The 19835-nt window shown below is 38.6% G+C and overlaps 3 protein-coding genes across 3 annotated transcripts in view; all 3 read left to right on the forward strand.

Annotated features, from left to right (window-relative positions):
* The first annotated feature begins 234 nt into the window (after positions 1-234).
* LOC149109377 (tyrosine kinase receptor Cad96Ca-like) lies at positions 235-12390 on the forward strand. Its single transcript, XM_089294348.1, has 10 exons — positions 235-412; positions 633-891; positions 1703-1813; positions 2175-2365; positions 2511-2633; positions 7827-7897; positions 8970-9010; positions 9414-9510; positions 10680-10779; positions 11205-12390. Exons 1-10 carry the CDS (start codon positions 356-358, stop codon positions 11271-11273), a joined length of 1119 nt encoding a protein of 372 aa, XP_089150474.1. The 5' UTR covers positions 235-355; the 3' UTR covers positions 11274-12390.
* Positions 12391-12553: 163 nt separating this feature from the next.
* LOC149109378 (neural cell adhesion molecule 1-like) overlaps positions 12554-19835 on the forward strand; it is a 30004-nt gene continuing 22722 nt past the window's right edge. Inside the window, exon 1 of the mRNA XM_089294328.1 lies at positions 12554-12780. Coding sequence (XP_089150454.1) covers positions 12630-12780 — 151 coding nt within the window. The 5' untranslated portion in view covers positions 12554-12629. The remainder of the gene's footprint in view (positions 12781-19835) is intronic.
* LOC149109379 (V-set and immunoglobulin domain-containing protein 1-like) overlaps positions 12828-19835 on the forward strand; it is a 41250-nt gene continuing 34242 nt past the window's right edge. Inside the window, exon 1 of the mRNA XM_089294394.1 lies at positions 12828-13584. Within this exon, the coding sequence (XP_089150520.1) occupies positions 13512-13584 (73 nt within the window). The 5' untranslated portion in view covers positions 12828-13511. The remainder of the gene's footprint in view (positions 13585-19835) is intronic.

The following is a 19835-nucleotide window of genomic DNA, read 5'->3' on the forward strand; positions in this document are numbered from 1 at the left end:
AGCCAATTTCTTATTCCTGAAAATTTTGAGGTGGGGTCAAAGGTGTAGATTTTGAGAAAAACGTCTTTTAACCTACTAGTGCCCAGTCTCTCCGTAGGTACTCGGTCTTTCATTTTGGCCATTTGTTGACGTTTAAATTGTTCAAGTTTCACATAGAATGGTAAAAGACTCGGACAAACAGTAAATAGAGAAAGGGAAAACATTTTGGAACATTTTTGAAAAGAGTTCGAAGTTGGGCTGTTATAATCCATCAAAACTGTAGTAAACCACCTTAGCTGACAGCTCCAGGAAGCAATAGCTATTCATCACTATTTACACCACCAACACGATACTTAAAAGGGTTTAAAATGAAATCATGTTTTCTCATTCCAGCATTAGCAGATCCTTATTAAGTGCAGATTGCATTGAAATGGTAAGCTCTTCTCTCAATGTGTCTCTCGTTATGGACTAGAAGAAAATATCGGTTTTATTACATTACCATTACAAATGAGTCAGAATAAACCAAAAATGGAAATTTTTTTCTGACACTAAAATGCCTTCCTATCATTTCTAGGTATCCACCTCAGCTTCTATCGCGTTGATAAAGGTTGTTTAGCGGTATAACTTCGTAATTTGTTTTGGTTCCCTTCAAGAGCACTGTTGACCACCACGCAGCAGAAGTTCAGTCCACAGAAACAATTGATGCTACCAGCATAACCTACGAGATTCCTAACAGTGGTGGAGATTACATGCCTCTTCATCCTTCAACAAGAAGCTGGGAGATCAGTCGAGAGCAAGTGGATATCATTAAAAATATCGGAAAGGGAGCTTTCTCTCAAGTCGCTAAGGCAACAGCTAAGAACATCTATGGCAGCCAAGGGGTCATAACTGTGGCTGTGAAAATGTTGAAAGGTTATAGAAAATTATATTTTAACCTTATGATTAAAGCTCTTATTATATGACTTTGGTTTGAAGCCGATATAACGTGCGCTCTTATTGGCTAATTCTAGGGCATTATTCTCCCATGATGCCCAAGTGCCGATTGCGGGGCTGCAAAAACAAAGTAAAAGATAATAATGAAACTATTGCGATTTCCTGAAAATTGTAGCGACTTTAAACGATGAGAAACGAGGAACACTCTGCGAATGACTCCTATTACCCTGACGAGCTTCAATTTTAGGAGAGCAAAGCGAACGTATAGCGTTAAATTATGAACGAGTAGTTGTTGAACAGGACAAAGGAAACGGCCAGGGCGAAATTGGAACTTCCGTCAGAGCCATACAATAAACTACTAATCAACCTCAAACGTTCAGTCTTTACGGGAAATTCTCAAACCTCGGCCTTGCAGCATAGACGGTTTGCGATTTCCCCGTAAAGACCTCACTCTCGGTTAATAAGTAGTTATTGATATCCCCCTCAGTTTGTCTTTTGTAAGATAGTGGTTCTTCGACCGATTGATTGAATTGATTGTCTGATGACTGACTGACTGACTGACGGACGGATGGACGAACGGACGGCCTAACTCACTGCTTGCTTGTCTCCTTTATTTTTGCATGACTACCTAACTAACTGACTAACTGACTGACTGGTCGATCGATCGATCGATCGATCGCTTGATTGATTGATTGATTGATTGATTGATTGATTGATTGATTGCCTGACTGACTGACTCATATTCTCACTTTTGCTAAATTTTTAGTTTCAATTTATTTACCTCAAGTAGAAAACGCTCCTGAATCAGATAGGAAGGACCAGCTCTCAGAGCTCGAGCTCATGAAAAAACTGAAGCCTCATCCTCACGTGATCAAGCTGATTGCATGTGTTACCGAGTCGGGTAAAGAAAATATTTCTTTATGTAATGTGACATGGCTACGTCAATTAACAATCAGGAGTTGAGTTCAGTAATATAATATGCATTTGGCGATTATAATAAAAAGTTTATCAGGCGTTAGTTTTATGAAAACGCACACACTGAAATCGCTAACAGAATATCAATCAATGTCTAAGACTGAACATTTAAAAGTGAAGTATATACACATATGCCTTAGTATTCTCCGTATGTTTGCTATGTACTCTCTCTTTCCGTTCCGGCACTCTCAAACCTTAGGTTAAGTTCCCTGCAGTTTATGGAGATTGTTTCTGTAGTCACTTTATACTTGAACTTCATAAGGTAAGGGCATTTTCCTTTATTTTAGATCCGTTACTGGTCCTTATTGAGTATGTGCCGTACGGTGATCTGCTGGGTTATTTGAGAAAGAGTCGTGGGCTCAGTGACACGTATTTTAATAACCCGGATAGAAAGCCGGAAACCAACCTAACTTCAAAGCAGTTGATGAGGTTTGCCTGGCAGATAGCTGACGGGATGGCTTATTTGTCGTCAAGAAAGGTAAAAGCATCTCTACTAATTGCTATTCTATGACTACTAAAGGTATCTCAAACCTGGAAAAAGACTTACAATACAAAAACAGGACAACAGATCAAGCACATGTAGCCATGACGGTAATTTTGAAATAATCACATCTTTACTTCAGATAATACATCGTGACTTGGCGGCCAGAAATGTTCTTGTTGGTGAAGAAGAGAAATGCAAGGTGACAGATTTTGGGATGGCGAGGAATGTTCAGCGAGATGATATTTACACCAAACAAAGTCGAGTGAGTATCATATATTTACTGAGCTTCCCATAATAGCGGAGCTCCGGCGGCCCGAAGGGCCGCCAAGCCGAGCCCAATACCCATTTAGGGAAGAAAAGGAAACCCATGAATTTATTTTCTCGTGGTTATCATGGCTAGCGGTATTGCTCGTGGGCGCGTACGCACGACGGCGACGACGACGACGACGACGACGACGACGACGACGACGACGACGACGACGGAGTCGCGCAAGATGGCGGCCACACTCCAGCTAATAGGTTGCCAGAGACATGCAACCTCAGTTTGTAGCGGGAGAATGCCATTTTTCTTGGCGGAATTTTTAAAGAAAAACGATAGCGGAGGTTGATCTAATATTTTTAAGACAGGGCTACACTGAAGCAAAAAACAGAAAGCAAGAATTAACAGGCAAAGGAGTAGCGAAGAAGATCGCGAAAAAGACTGAGCGGGCCAGCGCTGGGGAAGGAGGCGAAACAGTACTGAACAATGCCGTGAATTATAGCTAGTCAAGGGCTAGAGAAAGGAGGTGAAATAATACCGAACAATGCCGTGAACCAAAGCCAACGAGGGCTATAGAAAGGAGGCGAAAGTACCCGACAAATTGATTCAGAAGACTGCCGAACTCCCCATAGCCAAGGTCAAAATTCGCGCGAACGTGATGCTGTGCAGCCGTGCAAGAAAATTCAAAAGTCACCTGATTTGGTCAGGTGATGAACAAGAGAAATCAAACGTACCCGAGTGTTTTAGAGAAATTACAAAACAGTTAACGTAGCGGAAAGAAGTGGTTGATTCGTTGATCTATCGAAAATATATCTTCAGTTCAGTCTTCAGAACTTTTGCTGCAAGTTTCTACCTGGAAGATTTACACTGGCCGAACTGAATTGCCAACTTGCGGTAAGTGACTGTTGTTGTTGCGTTTGGTATGAAAATTAACAAGTTGCCTCGGGGATATAAGCTTATTTTCAATTGGAATCCATTAAAAGTCTTCCTTATTTGAAGCCATGCTGTAAGAGATTTTAAAAATTGCATCGTTTTAATTTCGCTCGTCTCTAAACAATAACACGTGGGTCGCTTTGGAGGTTGCTGTAAGTTGTAAACAAATTAAGTTTTCTGTCGATTTTCGTCGTCAACGCAAGCTTATAACCTCACGTCTAAAAATAAGCTTGACCAAAACCGTACTTGTAAACACGGCCGGGCGAGTTTTGAAGTTTTCTCTGAGTTAGTTAGCACTGCCGTTCCGTAGACTGCTAAAATTTGTTCTTCTGTTGTTGAAAACCAAGAAAGGTCTACAAACCATTTTAAGCCGAAGCGAACAGGATTTGCTAAATTTACTTTTGTTGCTATGTGAATATTTGCATATTGTGATTACAAAGTATGGAGATTTCCTCGTTTTGTTAGTTCAATTTATTCGGTTTGGCGAAATGCTTTTGTGAATTCCGAGGTTAATTTGGTTGAAGACTGGTAAAGCTACTGCCAATAAAATGACTGCATAGCTAAATTAAGCCGTCGGCAAAAATACAGACTCTCAGTAATATTCAGATTTAAGCGTGAATAATTTTTAAACTTTAACACCGCAAGCTTAAACGAATTTTCTTTATCCTCTCTTTTATTCGGTCACCGTTCATTGAAAAGGGATTTGCTGTTGATGCTCGAGCTCAGATGTAGTGATATGCATCTTGTGTTTATAATGTAGATTTCCTCGTTTTATTTTGTTGTCTGTCCAATTAGTTCGGTTTGGTGAAATGCTTATATAGTCCAAAATGTCGAGTAGACGATTATGCATGGCAATCCTGTCTGCAAATAAAGCTCTGCTTTGATTTTGATTGGCTATTTCATTTTATTTGTGCCATTGCTTTTGGTTGGGGGTACATGGACCCTATTTTCTTAGTAAGAGGTTATTCCCCAATGCGGTATTTACACTTAATATGGAAATGTTCCAAAAAAGTGAGATATTACTAATTAGCTCGGTAAATTGAACAGTGTAATAGAAGTTCTTGCCCTGACCATTTCTCGGTAATAAGAATAACTTTTACATACATATATACACAATTTAGTGATTACATTCATTTTAGTGTTGAGTATTTTAAGTTGTTATGAATTAGGCATTTCTTTTTATTTTTTATTTTTTATATTTTTTATTTTAGTCGCAGGCAATGTTTTATGGTTTTACCGAGGTATACCATGTAAATGTAAATAATGCACTGGAATTGGCCTATCAGGGTGTGCACAAAGCATATATAATAAATGACTCGTATGTAAATGATATTTTTATCACAGAGAACTGGACAGGGCAAGAACTTCTCCTTCTTTTGTGAATTTATATATTAATTATCTTTATCAAATCCCAAAATAATTATCCTTATCAAATCGATTTCAAAGAGTCAGACTGGGGGACACACTTTCGAATTGGCAATCTATATCTAATGATGTACCACAGGGATCTATCCTCGGCCCCTTATTATTTAACATCTTTATGAACGATCTTTCATATGTTATTGAGAAGAGCACTCTGTCCACTTACGCTGACGACACTCAAATCTTTTACGCTGACAATGAACTCTCCAAAGTTGAAGAAACAATCAACAATGAACTTATCAGTGCTGATATATGGTTTGTGCGAAATAGTATGAAGAGGAACAACTTCCCATATCCAACACAATGGAACTTCTTGGCGTGACAATTGATGAGAAATTAAATTTTGAAAAGCACCTCGCTAAAATATGTAGAAAAGTCAGTCAGCAGATCGCTGTATTAATCAAAGGCTCCCTGAGCCAGCTCATGGATGAATAGTTGATTTTTGCCTCTGTGGCAAAACGAGTCTTTGTGCAAAACTATTCGTAAGAAAATGGATATCACCTGTGCGTTCATTCTCTTGAATATAAAGTCATGTTCATATGAAGTGTTTTGCACGAACATTCGTTCTAAAAAAAGAGGCAAACAGCAACTTCAAAGCGGAAGTAAAGTCTGCAGATGAGCCAAGTGGCCCATCAGGTCGGCACTTATCCCGGTTTCTGTAGCATGAAGCGACTAGGAGTATTTCTACTACCCCCGGATGAAATGCTAGTCGATCGCAGGGTTACCCCGCAATATTAAATTTGCCAATACTTATACACCTGAGTGGAAAGAGGCCTTGTGAGAGTTAAGTGTCTTGCTCAAGAACACAATACAAATTGTTTGTGCTAGTCTCGCTAGCAATGCAGTAATATTCAAAAGGATTGCGGATATGTCTCTTCTAATAGATTTTTGCAACGGTTACAGAATATACTTATGTTGACAAGTATCAAGCATTCTCTTCTCCAGAATTCAAGTTTTGATGTCAATTTGTTTAAATCTCTCATTTCTAGGAGCAAAAAAAAAAAGCACTCTACATCACCAGCCACCATGCGTCCGGCTTTTTGACACAATTGGACAGCATATCTTTCTTGCCAAAAAATATAGATCTACACAGCCTCTTTGACTTAATTTGTTCATCCATCACTAAAATATTGCAGTGTATATCTACTCAATCGCACATGTAGGTTGTCTTGCAAATCATCCGTGAAGAAATTTTCACTCTGGTCGAACTGCATGGAATACAAAAGAAATGTAGTGTGAACGGCAACAAACTAAAAGATTAGGCAGTTCGAAATTTTTTTCCCTTTAGTATTTAAAAACAAGTTTACAAATTTCGAGCTTGCGATACTAACACAGGCAGAATTTCAATGTGTGCGTACAAAATAAAATAAAACAATAAAGAAACACTGAAACCAAAGCCTAACAAGAATTTAAGCTTACCTTGGACTCCGCAACGAAAGAAAGCGAGTGGAAACCATCAAATTCTCTTGCCAAGAAAAAAAGCTAGGAGCTTAACTTCCCCCATATGCTAATCACGATCTCACTTTCTGGCTTCGTCTTCCCGGGTGTCATGTATCAACTATTTGACCTCGCCGACCGTGCTGTTGCACATGATACCTGACCACAGTCATAAATACCTCTACCAGCTTTCATCTAGGTGTGAGCAAAAGCTGAAAGGTAAAAAAAAAAACATATTTACGAGATAAAATCACATGAAACCAAAATGGCTGACTTCAATCTTCCAGGTGTTCGGCAAACTCGTACCCAGGCTCTCGATTTATCGGGCAAAAATGTACGCCTTTCTGGTTCCCCCCTCGTCAAAGAACCTTCCTGAAGACGACTGAACACTCTTGGACAAAAACAATACTTAGCAGGGGAGGGAGGAGAAAATTGTTTAATCCAGGTTTAATGAATAAATTAATTAGAATCGAGTGAGTGAGTGATCGAGCGCCATCCGACTGCCTCCTAAGCTCATGGATGTTACTCATCCATGAGCAAAAAGGATGCAGAAACTGTTGTCTTTTGAGACTAGAAGGGATCTTTACAAAGCTTTTATTCTGCCACACTTTAATTACTGCTCCGAAACGTGGCACTTCTGTAATAAGAAGTCAGCTGACAAGTTAGAGATGGTGAACAAACGAGCGCTCCGTTTTGTTTTTAGAGATAAGTCCTCGCCTTATGAGGAACTTTGTAAGCGTATCGGTCTCTCAAGTCTTCGTGAACAGCGATTAGCGAAAATATTGTCCACTGTTTTCAAGATGTTGGCCAGCAATGCAGGACCAGCAAGTTTACGTGATCTTATAACAGTAAGGTACTCCACTTATAACCTTGGGGACACCACAATACTGGACCTTCCAAAAGTACAATCAATAACTTTCGGCTTAAGATCATGGAGATACGCTGCATCGAAATTGTGGAATGCTATACCGGACGAATCTCGAAAGATACAAAAGTACACTGCTTTTAGAAATAACTTAAAAACATTAGATCTCACAGGACTCTGAGTGCGAAGTGGATCTATCCTTAATCAGTTTTTACTGCTTTTAATGTTAGGGTTATCTTACATATTTTACTTGTGACCGCATTGTTAATTCTTATATTTTAATATTAGTTAGTTCTTAATTTTAATTTATTTAAATTGAGATACCTTCAAAAGGCTCTTATAATTTCTTTTTCTGTTCTTTTTTTTTTTCGTGGCGTACCTGTAAACTAGCTTTTTAGCTAAGCGTACCGACCACGTTAAATATATTGATTGATTGATTGATTGATTGATTGATTAATTGATTTATATGAAGAAATTTCTTTTGTAAAGTCTACCATAGGATAGTACGAAGAAATATAGTAAAGACATTCATCTTCCAGGGCCGGTTACCTGTTAAGTGGACTGCTTATGAAGCTTTGTTATATGGAACATACACAACACAAAGTGACGTGTAAGTAATAAACAATCTAATAACATTTGTCGCCTTATTTTGTCCTAACGGCCATGGGGATGTCAATTTATTATAACTACGTCATAACCGATTTCATTTTGTTTAGCTGCCAACATAAAAATAAAATTAGTCGATAATTTCTAGCTAATTCCTAAGTTCTGGCAAAGCAGTGCGAGGACCAGTGATCGTGCAATTGAGGAAGGTGGCGATTGGCAATGCAATGGTACGCCACGCAGAAGGGTACGAACTGGAACGTATTAGAAGCTACATAATGTAAAAAGTAGAGCATTAGATAAGGAAATGGGTGACCATATTGGCTTCGGATTAAATCACTGTTATTCCACCCAGCCAGAAGCAGATCTGAGTGTTTCAAGTATTCTTTTCAAGGTAGATATTAATACCAAACTTGCGAATGCAATGTAGTGTCACCTAGCGCTGGTATTGAAAGCCTAAGAGAAGGGAATATTTATATAGTAATTTAATATGCTAGCGTTAAAATCATGAATTTCTTTCTGAACATTACCCATATAAGGAAATGGAGGATCACATGAGGCCAAGAAAAATTATTGACCTCATTAAAATTGCACCACCGTTGCTTTGGCGACTAAGTAACCTACGAGGCCATAAAAGATGAAAGTGCGTCAAACTTTGAAGTGATCAGACCAGAATGATGTTTCAGTTATAAAAGAAGAACGAAGGGACGACACTAATTATAATAACTTTCCAAACAGGAGGTTGAGTTTTTCACAGGATAACCTCGACGTGACGACCACGTGTTTTGTGTTTGAGTTATGAAGCCTGCTCACAAGTAAATAACTCTTTATTATTATTATGATTGGTTAATGTTTTTTTAGAGCTTTGAAAACAAACCGTCATTGAAAAAAAATATATTACCTATTACTTATGAAAGAGCGATTCCTTAAAAGATGAATTCTTGGGAATCACAGTTATTCAACAGAAAACAAAGAAAGCTATCTAGCTCTGCTCAATCAGTCCCCTTTTTTCCCAAATACTTCGTCCATACAACTTATTGCAAGGAAGAAGTATTACTTATTGTTTTATTTTCTTTCAGTTGGAGCTATGGTGTTCTATTATACGAGATTCTCACCATAGGTAGGTTTATTTTTACATGTACACTATAAGTAATCTACATGTACACTATAAATAATCTACACGAAAACTATTTTGTTAGTATTGATAAACAAATGGTAACGAGTGAAATTAGGAAATAATTTCACGCGCGTTTGGCAAAATTCTAGTGACTTTCCGAGCCTTTAGGCGAGGGAAATTGATACAATTTGGACAAAACGCAAGTGAAATTATTTATCGATTTCACAAGTATACCATTTGATTACCTTTCAATATCATGGATGACAAATTAGGCTTACAATCTTTGGTTTTCATTTTATTTTGCCGACAAAAATTTCACACCAAACGTTGCCTTTGGCAATTTTGTAATTTCACATCTGAATTATAAAAATGTCGCCAATGATATTACCTTCATTTTCATATCCAGGTGGATCTCCATATCCAGGAGTAAACGCTCGACAAATCGCCAGGAAACTTCAGGAAGGATTCAGAATGCCAAAGCCTAAACATGTGGATAACAAACTGTAAATACCTCGCTACATACCTTACATATCTTAATTATCTTGATATCATTATCAAACCTCATCGAGTAAAGAAAGATAATGTACAATTAGAAAAACGTATTTCATACCGCACTCTTAAAAAATATATTCGAGTAAACGCTTGTATAACGCATCGCTATTCAGTGTTTGCCTTCCGTCTAATTCTTTTCGAAACTGGACAAACTTGACGCTTGCAAGTCAAAGAATTTTTGTTACTCTTATCCAATGTATGTACTCTCATAGGCAACGTTAACGGGCAAAAGCCGGCGAGCATGGCCAAACCCTTTGCGCAATCTCTGGCACACGCTTATGACCCAGCCACATTCTGTTTTGACCATGCTCTGACAAATGATCCGATTTGTAAACAAAGCTGAATAAAGCTAGTAATCGGAAAGAATCTTAAAAGGTTAAAAAGTTTTAATCACCCGTATTAATCATTCATTACTTTACCCCATTTGTATACGGCCACTCAAGCAGTCATGTCATCTTCCATTTAAAATTACATCTGCATTCCTGATGCTTATTAAAGAGCAGTTGTTTAGAAGTGAAATTGTCATATATCTGTTAATTTAGACCAGTCATGAAATTTAACCCTAACCCGTTAGTACGGCCAAATTTTCATGGCCCTTTGGTGACCGTTTTAACGGGGTTCCACTGTATTGCAGTATTTTTGTGAACTCCTAGGACTGGTCAAAGCACAATTGACGGGTAAAAATGCACAAACGGATTCTAAACAATAAGGCGCCCAATAAGAGATTTACTTTCCAACCTGTTTTTCATCCTAATCTTAAACTTTTCGCACAGACAAAAGGAAGACTTAAAAAAACATACAGACAACCTCTTATCTGGTCTCTTATAGTATGGCCGCCATAGATCGTACAATGCTGGGCTCTCATCTTCTTTCTCACAGCTACGATTTTCCGAGTAAGAAACCGGCTTTGTATGACCTCGACAATTTCTCAAGCACGGTTCTAGTAATGAAATATCGGAATCTCTATTTCGAACAGAAATGCAATTTCCAAAAACATTAATCGTCATATGTCTGACTATTATATTTTCCAACCTCGGAAACGCCATTAGCACGGTGAACGGTCATGGTGAAGTTATCATTATCATTTCTTTTGTTGTTGCTGATGATTGCTGTATATCAGATATCAGGTGGTGCTAAAGTGCTGGGAGGAAGAGCCAAAAGATCGACCTACTTTTGTCAAACTAAAGGACACGATGAAAGAAATGGACAGAAACCACGAGGTAAGCTTAGCTTTACGCATTTGTTTAAAATACAACTTACCAAAACAATCTTGCATGAAGAGGACCACGTAACCAAGAATTAACCTGCGTGGCTTGATTGTTGCCAGAGCTCTTGCTCAAGCATATGCAAACATATACACTTACCAGTTGGCAAACTAACTGTGAATAAAGCTAAATTTATGGCAAGGTTAACACTATGAGAAAAGGGCATGTATTTAACCATTGCTCCCCAACCCCGCAAGATACTAAAGTAGGTCGTTTTTACAGAAAATCCTTTTCGTAGCTGGAGAAAGAAGTTTTTCGCAAAAACTGCCGTTAAAATTAGCAATTTTGCCGAATTTGGTATGTTTACCTTGTTGTCCCATGTCAAAGAATTTTAATATACGCTCAGTATCACTAATAATATGATTTGCCTTTTTCTACAGACATACGTCAACCTCAAAGAATACGACAATACTTTGTACGCAAATGTTGAGGATCTCAAAGCTGAATAACCAATTTATCACCTAATTTGTTATTAAGATGTTAGTTTTTATAAATAACTTTCACTGCCCGGACAGTTCCAATAAAACCGATCCACCTTCTAACTCCCTACACCCTGTTTAAAGCTAAATAACAGTTGGGTACCCCTCCTATTCGACTTTTATGACCATAATGCAAAAAAGCGTTTTAGTTTTTAAAAGCCCTCTCCCCCGTTCCCTTCCGATGGCCATCCCTGATACAACCTTATAGCCGGTTTAGAACTCGGTTTTATGACAATTATGAGGTAATCTTTTGAAAAAACATCACTCTCAATGAGAAGCAGAATGTAATGTCGTCTCAGTCTTATTCTTCTTGAGAGAAACGGTTATAGACTGAAAGGAAAAGTAGTTTTTTACATCTTATTGACTGAGTTTAGTTATACGCACAGTTATCAATAGGTAGTTTTTTTGTAATGGGATAAGTAATCCATCAAGTCTGCAAAGTTAAGGCTGTTAACCAAATGAAATCGCGTTTTAGCTGAGTATTTCGAAACAAGTTTAACAGTTAAACAATTAGAGAAATCTATCCTGCAGTATAGACGTTTTTGTAGCTTAATGCTGGGTAATTTTTGTTCGGCTCTGATTCTATTCCAGGACGCATTTTCACTCACCGATGCTTCCTCTGTTTTCCTAGAAATACACCTGCATTGGAGGTTAAGGGAAATCGGTCTCGCTATTTCGCTGTTAAAAAAAAATTCATCCGGTAAAGGCAACGCTACTAGTGGCTCAGTATTACTGACTGGTTTACTGGTTACCACCAGATACCTTTAACCGTAACTTGTTCCGGTTCTAGGGATCAACCAGTGGATATTTTTGGGTGAAACCAACAATGAATTAGTAAAAATCTTTGTCACTTTATCTAGCCAATCAAATCACGTGTCTCCAGAGCAACCGTTTTCCTCATGCCAAGGCCCTGCCGGCTAGGAGGGAAGAGAATGAGTTGGCGGCAGCGGGTGATATCAAACTTCGACTCTAAATATTAATAGATTTAACTCAACGAGCTATCGAGTAATTCCACTGCGGTGTACAAGTTACTTGTATTAGTATTATCTCATATGATAAATGTGCTGATAAAATGATTTTAAGTTTATACTGGTCAAGTTATCTTGAGAGTTAAAAGGGAAATCACACAACCGGTGAAGATAAACCAGTTAACTTTGATTTGCAAAAACATGAAACGGAAAGAAAACTCGAAAGCACATTAAGCTCTTGCACTTAAAGGAATCCATTTTGCGTTAGACCAACGGTGAGGAGCCTGGAATCTAAAGTTTACAACGTGAAGGTTTGTCACGCTATCGGACATGAACCTTGTGAAATAACCTGGACTATATGTGGAGGAGAGCAGACGAAAGAAATCTCGCAATTCGCCTTGTGAATATCGTAGTCACATTGCTTAATTTAAGAAGCAGTGAAATGACGAGCTTTGGAAAATGCTTGGTTTGCCTGGTACTTAATTTGACGACGTATTTCTATTGCGGAGGTGAGTACTACACCACAGACACTGTTAGACTATTTTACATATTTACGAATGACTGAGGACTTAAAACGTTAGCACAATCGTTACAAAAGCGATGGATTCGTGCCATCGAGCAATGGTCATATCAAACTTTTCAAGGCTGCTAACAAATATGGCACACACCTCCGCCTACGAGTAAGTATTCCACGAAATGACAGAACTATGTCATTATGTCTCATTAATTAACTTCCCCTTGGAGGCGAATGACAGTTGCTAAAGGTACCCACCACAAATTTCTTGATCTATATTTCACCAGGAATGGATGTCAGCAGTAAATTATCACCTTTCATCCAACAACTCATGTGAGCAAAGAAACAACGCGGTCTACCTCTAATTGTGTCAAACCATTTCCCGTGTTCCGCTCAGCTGATTTCGATTTGACATAAAATTTTGTTTGCAAAGAATAAAGAACTGCTGTCTGCGATTGTTCATCATTTTTGGCATGAATGCAAAAATGGCCCCAAATAATGACACGATGTTCAGAGGGAAAACAGGCTTTAATACCCCTACAGGCACTCTCTCTATCTCTCTCATGCGTGTTGCGTGACTCAATTCACTTGATGTGATCAGGCTGATTAAACATGGCGACGTTGAGAATGGAGACTGTTATCTAGCGGCGACAAACGAGTGTTTTTTTCGTTCCTTGAGTGACTGCGACACCACCGTTTAGAGACTTGAAAGTTTTCTGTGGGTTGATGATCGCGGTAAACGTTCTTTCGTCAAGCTACGCCTTATATTTTATCCTGTTTCCGATACTTCCGCATGCAGGTACGTTTCAGTGGTTCAGTATCTATTCCAAATGTTTCATTTGCTGCATGAAATGAAAATTGAGTGGTGTTAGTGACAAACATGGACAAATTACATTCGTTAAACTGGAAGTTAAAGTATAATCACAAATACGTTTAATACAAGCATAGAATTATAAAAAAAGGAATACATGTTTTCAGATGGTTGTCTGACAGATGGTTGTCGACATCTGTTTCACTTGCTGCATGAAATGAAAATAGAATGGTGTTGGTGACAAACATGGACAAATTACATTCGTTGAACTAGAAGTTAAAGTCCGATCACAAATAAGTTTAATGTAAGCATAGAATTATATAAGGGAATACATGTTTTCAGATGGTTTTCTGAAGCCGATATTCACAGTAAAGACAGCTTCCAACCTAATTCGAATTTAGATTAACCAAACGTCGAACTTATCACGAACTTAATTCGCTCAGTTTAGTCGATCAGCTTTGTTCGCCTCATGTGAAGATCGACGTTTGACCTGAGCCTTAGCTAAGTTTGTTTGAATTAACTAGACGCTTTGCTGCGTGTACCCAGGCAGTCGTTATATTGAGAAGCACTAGCTATATTGCAATTGAGCTAAATGTTCTGCATTTGAGGTCGTACGAAATTCAATCGAATCGATGTGCTTAAGCTCTTCTGCTTTTGATTGCATTTCTTGGAATCGATTAATAGCTTATTACTTGTTTGCAGGTCTTTAGGGCGAGAAAAGGGTCAAGGTTTTTATATCAGCCTGTCAATGTTTCAGTCTATTTTCCTCAGCCTTTGCCGTAGTTATTTGCGTTTCTCAAGCAAGCGAGACATTTTCAATTTCCGAGTTATGGCGGTGCGTGACATAGACCTGCGAACGCGTTTGTCGAAAAACATATACTTATATCGTGATTTTTAGCCCAATCAGAAGTTAAAGTACTAGGAAAAGTGCCTATGTAAATGCTTGTTTGTTAAGTACAGATAGTCAGTCGCCCAGATAGCCAAAGTAAGCTCCAGATGTTTACACTATTTTCCGGCCGCAATGTTGGCGTACTACTGGTCTCTGTAACTTTGTGCAAAATATTTCGACGAATATCTGAGCTTGAGAAAACGCACAGACTTAAAAATTAGCGAAGTGTCATCTTTATTAATCTCCTATAACATTACAATTTCTTGATTTAAACCACTAAGTGGTTTTCGAATAAATTTTTTATTGCGTCAGGATTGCGTGACAGTGCAAGCCAAGAATTGTTTTGCTAGGGTCAACATACATGTACAGTAGTTCCTTTCAGCTCGAATGTACAATAATTCGCTACATGGGTTTCACTCTTGTAAAGACACAACTCTGTTACAAGAAAATAACGAGAAAATATCGTTTAGTTCGAGATTTTATCTTTATTATGCTTAACAAAGTTTCTCAGAGCGTTTTACTTAGGTGTACTCGAACAGATACATTCGTAAACAAATTCTCCAACCTTTCTGCTCTTGTTGCTCAGACGTTCTTGAGTTCGTGTTGGGATTCTACTTGGTTCACAATCATACGATGACGCTTCTGAAGATTGTTTTTATTAAGTTGAAGAGTTGATAGCCCCGGTTGATGGCTCCCTTCGTATAACATGATTCTAGATAAATTCACTCAAAATGTTCGCTCGTAAATTGATCTCTCGTAAGGCTTGCATTGCAGACCGACCCGTTCCGAAAACGTTTAATGTCCTTTAGTAGGGACTTTAAGCAGCGGGAACGCGGACGGCAACGGGGACGCCGAAACCTGTGAGAAGGCTGGGGAGAGAAGGCCGTTGTGGCAGGAATTCACAAACATTAAGCAGCACCGTCCGAAACCGCGGTTTCCGCACTGTCAAGCTTATTGACATTATTCGTCCTCTGTTTATCAGGATGAACTAGGATGACTTCATTGAAAGGATTTCGCAATCAACTCTTGATAATCACGATGAAGGTGTGTTAAACGATGACGAACTTCTACTCTTGTACGATTTAAGGTGGCCGAACACAGTTTTCGCGCGCGCTTTTGCTGATGCAATTGAGCGCGCGCACAAGGATTGCAAAGAGCGATCATTTTATTTACTCAACACCCGCACTATCTGTGTTATTTTTTCTCTGTTATTGAACGCAGTGTATTGATGGCTTTAGTCTTTTATCGCAAAGATATGTTAGAAAAGGTAACGACGCAAAGAAACCAGCAATTCTCAGGTTTCTCTTTGTTACCGAAAGAACCCAGTTAAATGCAGCGCATGCGCAGTTGCTCGAAAAATTGAGACCGATTGCTTTTGCAGAAACTTGCGGATTTCTGACGATCCAGTCGTTAAAATTTCAAGAAATATGGCAAAAAAATAGTTCAGAAACCACGTGAATGATCTATCGCAAAAAATCTGAATTTTGACATAGGGAATTTTTAATAATACAGAACATGCGGTGAAAACGATTTACGGCGAATTACGAAAATCGCCTATGTCAAAATTTTATTAGAACAGTGTTGACAGAAGGGATTTAATGTCAATTCGTAGTGGGCAAAAGATGAAAAAAATCTAACGACTGGATTTTTTTAAATAAACAAAAACCATTTTTTAAGCCTTGTTTTTAACCAGCCCCGTTGCCATGGCAAAAGCACACACCTTAGCCAAAATACGAGAATAAACTTTTCTGTGGTTAACCTTGACTCTTCCAAAAAACGAGCGCCAAAGCATAAATAGCTTAAAAGTAATGGTGAATTAGGCATAGGCTCTTGAAAACTGTGTTCGGCCACCTTAAACCGGTCGAATGATCTCGACCAACCTTATGATTCCTTTCCTGATTTTAACTTCGATGGTTTGAAGACGATTGCCGGTCCGAATTTCGCTTCCACAAACGCAACTTGCCCCTTCTCGCTGAGCTGTACAATGAAGTAAATGAACTTATTATCAGCAGATGTTTAATCAGACTGGCGCGACAGATCAGTGTGCAGACTGATAAAGATCTAGGTAAACCACTGATCTTACGACTGAAAATGGAAACAGCTACGCAAGTTTTAATGGTGTTTACCCTTTTAAATGTGTTAGAATTTCACCATAATGAGCCATTTGACATTTGAGTACTTCTTGAAAGGAAAAAATTTCGATTGAAATTCGTGTAAGTTGTCTTTATTTACATAAGCTTTCAAAAAGATATTTCACGGTACTCACATGTTCGCCGACCGGCTTGAGTTGAATTCAGATTTCTCAACGTTTCTTTAAAATGAAATATGTCACATAACAAGAGAAGACAAGCATTAAAGTTCCTCGAAATTAGTAACACGGGTTATTTAGCGTTGACACAGCAGAGGAAACGAAAGCGAAAACTCACGTTTTCAGACAACGCGAAATGTGCTTCACTCACGTCGGGCCCGAACGCAGAACGTCAACTTGTATCCCGCCAGTCATGCGCAGTGGACCTTTTGGCTTTTCCCTGATCTCATGGCGTTCCCGTCGCCGTCCGCGTTGTCTTTGCTTAAAGTCCCTAGTGTTGGTCTACCGCGAACGGTATGTTCGTTTGTATGTCATTTCATCGCACTAAAAATCATGGAATCCGTGCTAACTTTTCACGACGACAACTTCTGTAAATTCCATGTGCTGTACAATCTCGTTGTCAGAGTCTTCGTTCCCCTTGACCAGCGGTCGGAAAACAAGAGCTCTGGGAGCAACCTTTCAGGCACGCACCATAGATGCAGACTGCGCAGTGAAACCGGATAGGCGGAATCACCAGAATTCGGTTATTTCGAAATGGTTGCTCCCAGAGCTCTCGTTTTCCGACCGCTGGTCAAGGGGAACGAAGACTCTGCGAACGAGATCGTGTGCCGTACGCATGCACAGGTGACGCATGCGCTTTAGAGATCAGACGGCGATTTGTGACTGAACGAGGAAAAAACAAACTAGACGCTTGCTGCGTGTACCCAGGCAGTCGTTATACTGAGAAGCACTAGCTATATTGCAATTGAGCTAAATGTTCTGCACTTGAAGTCGTACGAAATTCAATCCAATCGATGTGCTCAAGCTATTCTGCCTTTGATTGCATTTCTTGGAATCGATTAATAGCTTATTACTAGTTTGCAGGTCTTTAGGGAGTGAAATGAGTCAAGGTCTTTATATCAGCCTATAAACGTTTCGGTCTATTTTCCTTAGCCTTTGTCGTCGTTGCTGTTGATGTTTTGCGTTTCCCAAGCAAGCGAGACATTTTGAATTTCAGAGTTATGGCGGTGCGTGACATTGAGCTACGAACGCGTTTGTCGAAAAACATATACTTATCTCGTGATTTTTAGCCCATTCAGAAGTTAAAGTATCAGGAAAAGTGCTTATGTAAATGCTTGTTTGCTCAATACAGATAATCAGTCGCCTAGATAGCCAAAGTTCCAGATGTTTACACCATTTTCCGGCTGCAATGTTGGTTTACCGCAGAGGTTAACACCAACATGGCGGCTACATACTGGGCTCTGTAAATTTGTGCAAAATATTTCGACGAATATCTGAGATTTGGGAAAACGCACAGACTTAAAAATTAGACAAGTGTCATCTCCTGTAACATCACAATTTCTTGACTTTATCCACTAAATGGTTTTCGAATAATTTTTTTATTGCATCAGGATTGCGTGACAGTGCAAGCCGAGAACTGTTTTGCTGGGGTCAACATACATTATTTTCTTTCAGCTTAAATGTACAATAATTCGCTATATGGGTTTCATTCTTGCAAAGACACATAACTCAGTTACAAGAAGATAACGAGAGAATATCGTTTAGTTCGAGATTTTAACTTCATTGTACTTTACGAAGTTTCTCCGAGCGTTTTACTCAGGTGTACTCGAACAAATACATTCGTAAACAAATTATCTAACCTTTCTGCTCTTGTTGCTCAGTCGTTCTTGAGTTCGTGCTAGGATTCTGCTTGGTTCACGATCACGTCTGAATATACGATGACGCTTCTAAGATGCCTTTTATCAAGTTGAAGAGCCGGACACGGGGTTATAAGTCAATCATTTAAACAACAGATTGAAATAATTTATGAATTAGAGAACACTATTTGTACAACAGTATGGAACAAATTAACTTTATTGGACATTGCGAATGGCATGGCTGTCTGTAGAATGTCACAAATTTCTCAACCCTTTCTTTCTGCAAAAATGCTAATCCTGCAACTTTGCTTAAGACCCAGTTCTCCTTTTCGTGTTGGCAAAATATCAATTTATGCCATGTCCAATGCAGATTATCACAAAATTGATTTAAAAGCTCAATAAATATCATTTTAAAGCCAAAAAGCCAATTATTTAAATAAACCATGAGTAAATTATCTCTAAGAAAAACTGATTAATTTAACAGGCACTTAAAATAATTAGTTAATATATGTGTTTCTTAATAATGTAATACAGTGTATCTGTCAAACTATTGCAGCTATGATATTACTAGACACAGGATGGGTTGCAGAACTGAACCTCCAAGTCAGTTTATTCAATGAACTTGGTGCAGAATGTATAATCCCATCAAGTTGTCTGTAAATACAGAGCAACCAAACAAAGCTTTACAATCTTAAGTAATGAATTATTGGACTCTTTAACATGTATGTGCAGTGTATGTTCCATTAATATTGGGGATCTCTTAGAAGCTGCATCCTCGATAAATTTATTTGTTCCCGGGTGCATTTGTTTATAGGACTTTTCACAAATTAATATCTCTGTCATAACAGTGATCTCTGTGTTCTACAACAATTAGTACACAAGAAAAATACACTCAGTAAGATATTGTTTACAATAAAAGTTAATGCCAATAAGCAATCATAAGGACCTTAAATTCATATTTCCTCAGAAATATCTCACCAGGCCATGGTTGCTTTGAAAATCTTTGATGTTTTAATACAGGCTGCCCGTGTGTAAACTGTTCATATATTGACTGACAGGAACAGGCATGTAATTCCTTTCTTTAATATACAGTGTACTCCATTGTTAGTTGTTTACTGAGTGTCAGTAGTGAATCAAATGCTAGGGGTTGGTACTCCAACTTTCACAGTGGCAGGCTCTGCCCCGAGATGCAAAGCAAACTTATATAACTGTTATGAACTTGGCGACTTGCTTTCGAGAGCAAATGCAATTTGCTTCAAACAAGAAACTGGAACATTGTAAGTTACAACAATGTGCACAGTCCCAATCAAAGGGCCATCCAGGCTGTTTGGTTGTACATATAACTGAGTTCAGCTTCCCAAAGAAAATCAGAGTTTGTCAGGATAACTACTGATGTTCTTGCTTA

Source organism: Orbicella faveolata, unplaced genomic scaffold, assembly GCF_042242905.1.
Source record: "Orbicella faveolata isolate gen_17 unplaced genomic scaffold, um_ofav_v1 contig_25, whole genome shotgun sequence".
NCBI lineage: Eukaryota > Metazoa > Cnidaria > Anthozoa > Scleractinia > Merulinidae > Orbicella > Orbicella faveolata.